Source organism: Pangasianodon hypophthalmus, chromosome 29 (assembly GCF_027358585.1).
Source record: "Pangasianodon hypophthalmus isolate fPanHyp1 chromosome 29, fPanHyp1.pri, whole genome shotgun sequence".
Taxonomy (NCBI): domain Eukaryota; kingdom Metazoa; phylum Chordata; class Actinopteri; order Siluriformes; family Pangasiidae; genus Pangasianodon; species Pangasianodon hypophthalmus.
The window spans coordinates 10,330,787-10,342,862 of NC_069738.1; the positions used below are offsets into that span (position 1 = coordinate 10,330,787).

The 12,076-nt window shown below is 38.6% G+C and overlaps 1 protein-coding gene across 1 annotated transcript in view; it reads right to left on the reverse strand.

The window, feature by feature from the left end:
• The window catches only part of LOC113543808 (retinoic acid receptor beta), a 142,859-nt gene that overhangs the window by 76,855 nt on the left and 53,928 nt on the right, over positions 1-12,076 (reverse strand). The window contains exon 2 of the mRNA XM_026942279.3: positions 10,531-10,912. Coding sequence (XP_026798080.1) covers positions 10,531-10,699 — 169 coding nt within the window. The 5' untranslated portion in view covers positions 10,700-10,912. The remainder of the gene's footprint in view (positions 1-10,530; positions 10,913-12,076) is intronic.

Consider the following 12,076-nt stretch of genomic DNA (forward strand, 5'->3'; position numbering starts at 1 on the left):
TAATGACAGAAAGTCAGCGGGAGAGCACAGTACAAATGGCCATATTCAGAATCGGTGAAGTACTTCTGCAAAAAAATGACCAAAAGTCAGTATATATGCTAGGAAAGTTACACATATTCAGAGATGGGTTATGCACCTGCTGAAGTCAATCCTCTGGGTTATCCATTTAAATAATGCAAATAACCTGTGTGTGGTTCATGCCTCCGAGGCTGCTAGAATTTTTTTCTTGGGTTTTTTGAATAGAGTCTAAACCCCTGCCTTTAAACCCGAAAATATCAGGAACATGTGGACTGAAGATGGTAATAGCACTTATTTTCTCATTTGCTATCAAGTGTAATGTAGCATTGCTGCGTGAACAGACCTATAAAATAGCACTTGATCCAGCACATCCTGTTATTTTGCTTTTTTTTTTTTTGTGTGTGTGCTCACAACTTAATAAAGGCATGAGACATTCAATCAAGGTCAATGAAATAGTAATGTGTACACCAGATATATCTATTTTATCGTGCCTTAAATTGACTTTTAAAACTGTCAGTATATTTGAAATGTCAAAATGCGCAAGTTTCCACAGAATATCACACATTTATTTAGGCCACATATGCATTAATCAATCAAGTGTATCCCAGACTGCATCACAAATCAAAGCGATTGATATAAAACAACAAATTCACAAAATTCAACATAACATAATCCTTTGTAGATTTATTCTTTTTAATATGGCTATGTATAATACGCTGGGACCGCTAGGTCCTTCACCAGACGTTTTTTTTAATGTCAGTGTAGGCAGCCAGTCTGAATATAGCTGACTTTAATGCTATGTTATCGCAGTCGAGTGTGTAGATTGTTTACACATGACGTCACAGGTTTTCCTGAAAGGTTAAGTGTCCCAGTGTTGCAGTAAATCTACTCCTCTTTATGACCTACTCAAGCTAAGCACTTTAGTGTCCATAGGTAGTAATTCACTATGTTAGGGACTAGAGGGTGATAGGAGACACATCCGCGTCTCATCTTTAAGGGCCAATAAATTTGGGCTTGGACAGCCAGAAAAGCTGCTCCAGTTTAAGAATAAGAATGCGGCCTTTTAAAAAAGACTGGCTTTCAATCAAAGTCTATTCAGAGAATAGTGAAGGTTTGGAATGGACACATGTTGTGCCTATTAATGAACGTACCAAAGATGCCATTTTCTTGATTTATTTGTGGCTGCCATGGAGAGAGTAGAGAATGACGTTGCTTATAGTGCTGAGACTATAGGCATTAATAAGCATGGCTGGCTTTGGAACAGACTCTGGGGAATAAATTAGATGTCACCGCTGTCAGATTGACAAGGAAATAATACAAATGTGTCAATTAGGAAGTTGAGGAATGTAGCAGTGGCACAGTGAATCCATTTGCTTAGGAAGGATTTTTTTTAGACACAAAGCTAGGCCTATGTGTTTAATAAAAAGGAATTTTCAACTGACAGTCTGCATTACAGTATAATTCGCTGAAAATAACATATCGGAAAAAAAAATTCCCAGAAGTCTTCAACTATGGAAAATTATTTTCATCCTATAATATTCAGATAGCCAGTCTTTAAGTGTGTGTCGTCTTTAAATGCACATAATAAATTAAGCCATTATTAAATTTACCCCTGTTAAATACACGGATCTCTACCGTGTCTGCTAGTATAATAATGAATATGCTTATTTATTACATATCTTTTATGAGCAAAGAGGATACAAAAAAATTCTGAACAACATATTTTTTAAAGTACATTTTTCAGTAGTGAAGTTGCTGCAATTAAAAAACTGTGAATTAAGAAAAACTAATTTAAATGAGTGATGTAACTGAATAAGAGTAGATTATTTTGATTCTTAAATGGATAAAAATACAGTTGCAAATAAGAGGAGCACTATTTTTTTTATTTTTTTTTGCCAGAAATGTTCTTTGCATCTGCTTGAGACTAGAGATGTGCAACAAGGGAATAGGGAAACAACAAAAAAGTTACACAAGCAGGAGGTTTTTTCTGTTCATGCAGCTGAGCGGTCAGCAGTTTAGAGTTTAAATCCAAACACAGATAAAAATATGAATATTTGGGGCTCTAAACGGATAAAGATACAGGCAGTGTCACTGTGTTACACACCCAGTAGAAATATTTACTTTTAAACAAATTTATAGAAAATTATATACTACGTATAATCGAAACCTTTCTTTGACTGAGTAGACAGAATTTCTGAACTTATTCAGCTGAACAGAGACTTTTGTTATCTTGGTAACAAAAGTTTAAGATACCAACTAAGTGGGAAAAAAAGTTTGTGGTGGGGTCAAAGTGTCGAGCTGTCACTCAAGCCTGAGGGTGAAGCCTCTCATTAGATGAACCAGATGTGGTGCAGATGTGGAGCAAAAAAAAGAAAGAGGACTCTATCTGTAAACAGACTACAGAGAAACAGAGGGTTACTGGTGTTTATGTGTGTGTCTGACACGAGAAGTTCAGACTCACAAGAACTTCGCTCTATTGAGATACAATAAGCCTGAAATGAGAGAAGGCTATCAAATTTAGATCAAAATGTGGATTATATATAAAATATAGTGCTGGTGTCCATGGACAGCATTGGATATTTACCACAACGGGAGCAACAACAAGAGAAGCACAAGTGAACTGAGAGAGAGAGAGAGAGAGAAAGTCCTGCTTCACGGCTGTACTTCTTTAGAGAGCAAATATAACTAATGAGTAATAGAGGTTTATGAACGCAAATTAGCATTAAGCATACTACATGCTAAAAACACATTTGCTTCAAACTAGTTGTTAAGCAGCACTGTACATGGCATTGGAGGTTTGAACCAGGGGAATATTCCTGAAATGGGTTGGGTGGTGGTATGAAAGATTCATTAACATGTGGAAGAGGCCAATTTGATCAAAATATGTTGGTGGCATTGACCTATATAAATCTGAAGCATAAAAATAAACCAAAGTACTTTGAATCACTATGGAAGTTTAGAAGTGGGTGATATTATCATTTAGTGTGAATGGGTGTGTGAATGGGTGTGTGATTGTGCCCTGCGATGGGTTGGCACCCTGTCCAGGGTGTCCCCCACCTTGTGCCCTGAGTTCCCCGTGACCTTGTGTAAGCAAAGAGGTACGGAAAATGGATGGATGGATTGATGGATGGATATTATCATTTATAGATTTTCATACCACAGGGCTGATGAATGTTGGATTCTGATTGGCAAAGTATTGGCAAAGGTTTTGTTAATGCACTCGTTCTAATACATTATCGTTTCTATAGTAACAGAAGTCATTCACACAGTGACTTTTATAGTGGACATTCCACATAAACGGATTTTAAAAAATTGTAATCCTTAATATAGTGAAGTTTTCTGTGAGGAGACATATATTTAGCATTTTTGGAAGGAGTCTCCAGTGTCAGTACTTTGTAACAGTCCTGAAAGTCTTCAAGATGGAGGGCTCTAGGGTTGTTCAGTACCATGAAAAGCTGCATTTTGTTCTGCGGATGTTCCACAACATTAAGCACAACTATCCACAAATAAAAAGTATGACATGCTATTTTGTAATTAATAAACATTGTAACTGTTGGTAGATTTCTGTGGTATAAGAGGATTAAAACACTTCAGGGTGCACTGTTATATATAAACTAATCAACTTCGGGGTGGGAACAATAACTTCGCTTCACGTGAGACCACTTGACACCATCCTGTTTTTTTGTTTTGTTTTGTTGTTCCTATAACTGCATGCCTGCCATATTTTATCCCTTACATACATTTGGAAGCAAGCCATATCTTGGCTGTTCTTCTTCTGAGCGAAGTCCTCCATCTCAAAAAAAAGAAATAAATATGCAACAATTTTAAGGAAATAGGGTGAAGTGGTGCAGTAATGACTAGAGTTCAATGACTAGAGAGCGCTGAAGAATTGACTGATGGCTGTGTCTCTGTCGGAGAGTCTGCATCCACACTGACATCTCTATCTACAAAAGGCTGAGCCCCACTCACGTTCATTTGCAGTGAAGAGAGTGTGCATTGATTTTTAATTCAGACACCTTGTGCACATTCTAACGAGATCGAAATTTATTATTCATGTTCTGAGAGGGAGAAGTCACAGGTGACTTTGCTTGTGATGAAATCTCCAATACAACAATACATAATGCAGAGCAAAGCATGGTAACATGCAGCAACCATGAAGCTAGTTGCAAGATGCCCATGAAAGAGTAGCAAAGAAGAGAACCAAACGCCAAAGAGAATTTGAGAGAAGGGTATATACTGCCTGTGGATGTATGCAGGTTATATGCAGTCTGTTTGACTTGATGACACGTTCACAGCTCCTCTGTAGGTAAAAATGATTATGCAATATTAAATAAAAGCTAAAGTGAAGTGCACTTTTAAAAACGCACAGTAGGATGTGAGTGTCAGTGTGTATGTGAAGAGAATGAAAATGGAAAGTAAAGCTCCTGTGCTTGTGTCTTTCACTTCAGCTCCAGACGAACTCTATTAATGGCAAATGCAAAACAGAGCTTCCTATGGATGGAGGCAGCTTATGGGTTCTGACTCTGGACTCACACCCTGCTATATAACTCACACTCAAGCTAATTAAGCAGTGCTGGGCTACAAACACACACACACACACAGATGAGCGCACATGGAAATGCACACAGTAAATAGAACCACAGTACAGATTGCAGAGGTTTGCCCAAATTTCACTCTGGAGGATGAATTCCTTCCATCCATCCATCTTTCCATGCATCCAGACATTCATCTAACCATCCATTCATCCATTCATCTAACATGTATGCATGCATGCAACCATCCATCCATCCTTCCATGCATTCATCCATCTACCCATCCTTCTATCCATCCATCCATAAATCCGTCTAACCATCCATTTATCCATTTATCCATCTTTCCATCCATCTGGTATTGAGCATTGTTAAAAGAAATGGCAATGCTCTTACCTGGCCATGTGCAGCCATAGTGAAAGCAGATTACACTAATATACAGATGCACTAATTCTGTATGAATAGGAGTTGGTGTCATGCTGCTGAGTGTAATTTTTTGGATTAAAATAAAAGAGAAAAGGTATCTTGCATGGAGTACATTATAACAGTTATGAGGGTATTAATAATTCAGTAACACACCATGTACTATGTTTGGATTTTTCCTACAGCGGTCAAAACCGTACCAAGGGCGAAATGTTTAATAATTTAGAAAGAAGTCCAGCAAAAAATCTTGCTGATCACGACCTATTCTCTTTACCTTAAGGATCATGTGATGTTGGATTATTGAGTATTGAAGTGGCAGAAGACTGCAGAAGGCAACTAAGCACTCAAGCAATTCACTGTTTTTCTTGTTTGCTGTGAGGCTCCTTATCAACCCTTACCCTCAACCAGATTAGTTTTTGTATGTGGGTGTGTGTGTGTGTGTGTGTGTGTGCTGATGATGATCGTGGCATACAGATTTTCTGGCGATAGAAATAGATTTGGTAAAATATTGAGACCAATATTTAACCATGAAACATCACGACTTCACCATTTTTTAAATATATTACTAGGCATTTTGCCGTCCATATATGCAGCACTCAACAGGAAATCTGCACTGTTTAGCTATTTGGATCCAATCATACTCTGTAAGACTCTCTTTTACACACACAAACACACACACATATACACACACACAGCAGGAAAGTGTCGATGAGCAGTGGTGAGTTTCCGACCGTCAGACAGTGAGAGTCTGCAGGATTCTGACAGTCCAATGGTCATCACTGAGAAGATTCAGCATGGTCATTCAGAGGTCATTTAGGGGTCATTACTTGCAGGTACATGCAGACTACCCCCACCCCCCTTTTCTCCCCCTGACTGACATTATGGAAAGATGAAAAATGGCTAACGGGGAGTGAAGGAACCTGGAGGAAACTTGGTTTTGACGTGTTGACAGGTTTATCTGACACTGAGTGCAGACTGCAGGATACAATTTAGAAATATTTTACACCTGATTTACACACACCAGCCTCAGCTCCTCTACCCCTAAACTCACCTGGCAACCATGAGAGCCTGGAAAAAGGGAAGCATTTGAAACCAAAGCAGGGAGCATTTTCAATTTGAGACACTTTTCTGCATTTCTGTGAAAATTCATCCATAAAAAAATGCATTTTCTTTTATTGAATGAGGGCAATGGAAATTATCAATGTTGTCAAAAATGGCCAGCAGTACTTTCATTATGATCTGGCATGAATGGAGGAAGAAATATGCTTCAGAACTTTCAAAGGTCTACCAAACAAAACACAATATGATCTTATAGCATTTTTTGAAGCACTGGTACTAATATAAGTTTCAAATTATAGCTGGAATGTGACTAGGATACACTTTTTTAAATAGATAAAAAAAACTATTAAAGGACACTGTATGTCTACTGCATCTGCACAAATACACTGAATTTTCATTCTTTTTTTTTCTATTATCTATTAACCACAGAGACTGCATAACATGAATATACCTACTGCTGCCAGTGTATCATCTTCCCCTATAGATAAATCCAACAGTTCATTTAACAGTGTTGTGGGAGTGTTGCGTCAACTTCCTGTATGAGACTATGAGTATGTCTACCGTACAATGTGCCAGCACAAATATCTGTGCATGCATATTTAAGTTTAAGTTGACAGTCAAAACTATTCTTGATACAGAAGAACTGGGTGGGTTGGTACTGAGGTGCAGCGGCTTCGCTTCTACAGAGCAGTGCAGGAAGGATATTGGGATTCACCTAGAGGAAAGTTGAATATCAGACTTAGCACCAAGGGTCCAGCTTCAAAAGCCTGGTGTTAAATTAGGAAATACTTTAATCCCTTTTTATCCCTGAGGTGGGATAAAAAGTGACAGTGAAAAGTCTGTCCTGTCTCTTTGTGTTAAGTTCAAGGTGTGCTTCATTGGCATGACTGTTAAATAACAAGGTTACACAAGCAACGTAAAAGCAACAGCAACTATTACGAATGTACAGTATAAACTTTCCAGCTGTCAGTGTTAATTCCTCCATGGCTTATGCAAGAAGATCTGCATCATCTGCAAAGACCTCTGCCTAAATAACCAACACTTCACCTTTTACAAAATATGCAACCTTGGGATAGTTCTGGACAACCAACTATCCTTCGCTCCTCACATTTCTAACTTGATTCAGTAGCGCAGGGTTTTCCTTTACAACATCGAGAGTATCCGAGTATGTCTCTCCTCAGGGGCCAGAGGTGCTTGGTCAATTCTGGAGACTGGACTACTGCAACTCACTTTCCCTGAATGCCAGCTGAACAACACAACTTAACAGAATGCAGCTGCAGGACTTGTTTTGAAGTGAAGGCACTTATCATACCCTACAAGCACAGCTCAACTTGACCGACCATCCCTCAAGGTACAAGGAAGACATGCAGCAAGACTCTTCTCTGTTCTGGCACCCCTGGTTAATTAGGAAGAATACTATTAAGTTTTTTCCCTCTGTGCTGCGATGAAGAGGTCTCCACCAAGCACTTAAAAAGCAACTTGACTTGTATTGTCTTAGTTGCTGTACAAACTTGAACTAACTCCACTTTAACAGGGTTTTAGCTTGATATTATTGGTAGTCCCTGAACTATTTGTATGAGCATAAGGATATTTTTAATGGAGACCACAAAGCACTCCTGTAAGTCACTCTGGATAAGGAGGTCTGCCATTTATAGTGCTGTAAATGCAAGTTATGTAAATTTCTGAAATCTATTTCGAAATTACTGCGGGGAAAACTTCTTGGCTCCTGAGTGGCACAATTGAAAAGTGCTCACCCTGTCATCTTCGTAAGATTTCCAGTTCAAATCCCACAATGCCCTGGCCATCCATGGTATGGAAGCAAGATACCAAAACTGGCTGTGCTTTCTGAGTGGGAGGGATTGCATACTGTCTCTCCTCTGTCAATCACAGCAACACTAGCCAATCAGAGGCCTCTGTGAGATATCACTTTCCTCCAAGTGTGTCACACTGCCCTGTGATGCAGCAGTTCAGAGAGATGCAGAGTTTGGCTTCAAGTGTCTCAGAGGAAGCATATGTTTTCCCTCACCCTCCTCCCCATTTGAAAGATATCGTGTGATAGGAAAGAGTTATGCTGCTTTCGAGGCAAAGTTGCATATAACTAGTAAAAACCACCGAAAAAAAAACCTTCTCAACGTGAAATTTCTAAACTACCAGGTCCTTCTCTGTTTACAGAGTGACATCAAATCAACGTGGCCGTGCACACTAAAGTTCCCCTTCTCTACATTTAAAAGAGTTCATAACAGTACTGGTTTTAGATCAGGTAATATACAGACACATTACTTGATTAAATCTATAATACTGACCATAGTAATTGCTGTTTTGAGAATGTAATCATCATTAGCTTGTTGCTAACACTACTCGCTGTTGTCGGCTGTTGTTGGCTGTTGTTGCTGTGCTGCAATTTCAGTCCAAAATGTTGCATGAATGTTTGCAGTTCACTATAGTAGAACAGAACCAACAGCCTGTAACTCAGGCCTGTAACTGTACAAGTGTGTTTAAAATAGCTTTTCATGAGCTGTAAGTGCTCTGACAGAGCAAACAAAAGGCACACTTTCATGGAGGCATCCATGGTTTCTTTTTACCACTTTGCATGTCAAACATCCGGGGGTGGGAATTGACATTATTGAAACTTTCGTATTACCACTTTCAAGGCACCACGAACACAGTATTAGCTAGCAGGTGGGAATTAGCAAGTAAATGTCTGCTTCTTTTCAGCTTGTCTAACTTTTCTGTGGTTTCACTCCTCTGCTTCATTTAGCATCAGCAGCACAGGGATCAGCAGCATCCCCTGACTTCCCCTTCAGTGTAAACACCTTGAATGGTTTTGTCATATGGATTTTTTTGCATTCTTTGATGTATGTTTTGTTTGATGTATGCTGTATCTTTGATGTACGCTTTGATGTATTCTTTGATAACGTCACCAAGAAGATAATGAACTACTTGTATAAAAGGTTAATTTTGTAACAGTCAATGACCGGTGGTCATTATAATAAGTTAAAAAGGAATACAAAATAAACCAAATTAAAATAGAAATTAAGTAAAAATGACAAACCCTACCATTTCACTTAACATTAAGTAAAACAGAATGAAATATTTAGTAGTTTAGTAGTGAACAAGCTTTAAATCATTCATTCCTTCATTTTCAGTAATCGCTTTATCCCGGTCAGGGACGTGGTGGATCCGGAGCCTATCCCAGGAACGCCGAGTGGGAGGCTGGATTATACCCTGGATGGGATGTAAATCAATCACAGGGCACAGTGCACACATGCATTCACACACTCGTTCACACCTAGGGGCACTTTAGCACAGCAAATCCTCTTATTAGGATGTTTTTGGGAGGTGTGAGGAAACCGGAGAAAACCCCCTGGGACACTGGGAGAACATGCAACTCTCTGCATAGACAGTAACCTGAGCTCAGGATCAAACCAAGGATCCTGGAGCTGTGAATCAGCACCAAGGTTTAGATGTAATGTTTATTCGCTGGTTATACACAGCTGGCGTTTTTTTTTGATAATGACGGAAAACAATCTTAATCACCAATCTGTTATAGGAAACCTGCATAAAACTATCCTCCAAGACAAATTGTAGAAATCTGTAGCACAAATAGTTTTATTTACACACAGAAGACTGTGTATATGATTAGACATGTCTTTCCTCTCTCACTCTGTCTCATTCTGTTTTATTCCAGCACTCTCTGTGGATGTCTGCTATATATGAGTCACAGTCTAACACTGGTTTTCAATGCTAATCAGTGCAAGGGATGATTTCTTCCTAAAATCTAAATTGATCAAGTCTGGATGTTCATAGCTTCCCTGCCACATTAGAGCTTAGTGCATTTGTTGTAAGATGTTTGAGTCTGTTAAGCTGTAAATTGAGACAGGACCCCATGTGATAAAATGGTCCTCTTACGAATTAAGCAGCTATATGTCAATTATTCAGTATTAATATTTCAGTATTTCATTGTCTGTGTCTCACTGCAGCAGTATGTCATCCAAGTGCCTGTGCTTGAGAGACAGAGAAAGAAAGATTTAAACTTGTTACAGAAGACTCTTCTGTCGTGGAGTAAATTACATCAATTTCAAACTTTTTCATTATCCTTATCTCTATGCAACTACATGAGCCACCTCTACAAGCTAATTTAAAACACTCAAGCGATCATTTCTTTTATTATTAGCAACAATTACTGTTAAATTACTCTTTTTCAGAGATGGCACATGACTTATTGCAACCAGCAATAGCTTAAGAGGGCAGAAACAGGGGAATGGCACGCTTTAAGTAGACTTTTTCTCATCCCTGTTTTCTGAACATTATATCCAGCATATATCCTTGGATGTGCTGCTGTCTAAACATGTCTCAGGTGTTTAAGGTCAGGTCACATGGCTAGCGTTTACACCTTTTCTTACAGAATCCAATGAAATTGTTCCCGCTTGTTAAAATTCTTATTCATTTTATATAAGGTCATGTGAGCTGGCTAATTAGCAGACAGAGGAAAGACACTCACCCACAGGTGACGGTGTTCCTGCACTGCTGGGTGCGTTAAAACTTTGCGTCGGAGATGGCAAAGGAAGCGAGTTGATTACAGTGGGGAACAGCAAGGGATACACCCCTGTCCTGTAACGCCTCATCTGGACCACTGAGGAAGTGCAGCAAGACCTGCTGGCTGTCTTCATTCCACAAAAGGAGAATGAGCCGAGGAAGAGGAGTGAGGAAGGTGGTGTCGGATCTCAGCAGACCGGATGCACCAAAATCTCTTCCTCAGCAAATCCATTGGGTTAAATGGTGATGAATGCACTCAATAGGCCCAGAGGTGGGGCTAGACTTCATGCTTTTGTGCAATACATCAGTGGGAGGATATGACTGGGTCTGATGTCACCAGAGGTAATCTGTAAAAGAGACACAGAAACTGTGGTTAGTATTTGACAAATTTGTAATTTGACAATTCCTATATGTGTAGTGGCCTAGAAAAACCCTTCACATTTTCAATTTTATATTATTATATATAGCTCTGAAAAGAACAGGTTTTCTTTATCTATCTCCATCACAAGTAAAGTTAAGGCATTTTGTTTTAAGCAAGTCTGATTAGGGAGAAAATTGTATTGAAAGATTTTATTTCAATTCCACTGAAAGACCCCTTGCCTACCTCTACATTTATAACCTAATTTACTTATAACATTACTATCACATTTTAAAGAATGATAAGTTCACAATAGGACATAAGTTCTCACTTTGATTATCACTTTCCTCCTGATCAGTCTCTGTCTCACCGCATGAGCTAAGCCCCTCAAGCCTCATCATCGTCTCTTCACTCCACTGATCTCTGTACATGCTAATTTAGTGTTAGTGGGTTAGTGTTAGTTCTGTTCTGTCTCTTTTTATTTATGCCTTTTTATTAGGTCATTAAAACATTTTTTTTAAAAACTTTGCTCTCTGTCATCTGTACAGAATGTGTAAGCACTCTTCTCTGTTTTGATGATGACGCTGGAGCTTTGCAAACATTTTGGTGTCTGATTATAAAGAGATATTTATCACTATTTTACACAGCTATACGACAACAGACTGACTGCATTTACCACTGCGTTTGTTAAACTGGCTCCGTACCCAACACAATTGTAATACATAGAAAGCCAAGCCAAGGTTAGAAGGTTAGAAGGTTAGGCTAAATAAAACATTTCCATATCCTTATGGTAGAAATATATTTATAAATCTTGTTATCTTGTTATAGATTTTTATTTGATGACTTCTACATTATTGATTCAGTACAAAAACATTTTAGATTTCCTAATATTAGTTTTCCAGCACAAAATTAAATGTTATAGAACAATGTATATCAGTAAAGAAAGCAGCAGATTACATAAGAGACACTTTTCAGACAAAAACCATAATGAAGGCTGCTGGGTTTCGCTGCAAAAATAAGAATCAAGTGCGACAGCTAAAGTCTCCAGAAGAACTATGACTGCTTCTGCAAGATGCTCAGTAACACTTACAGCTCATTTCCTTATAAAACTGTACAAATTGAACCTGAGAATACTATTTTGACTTTTTAAAGC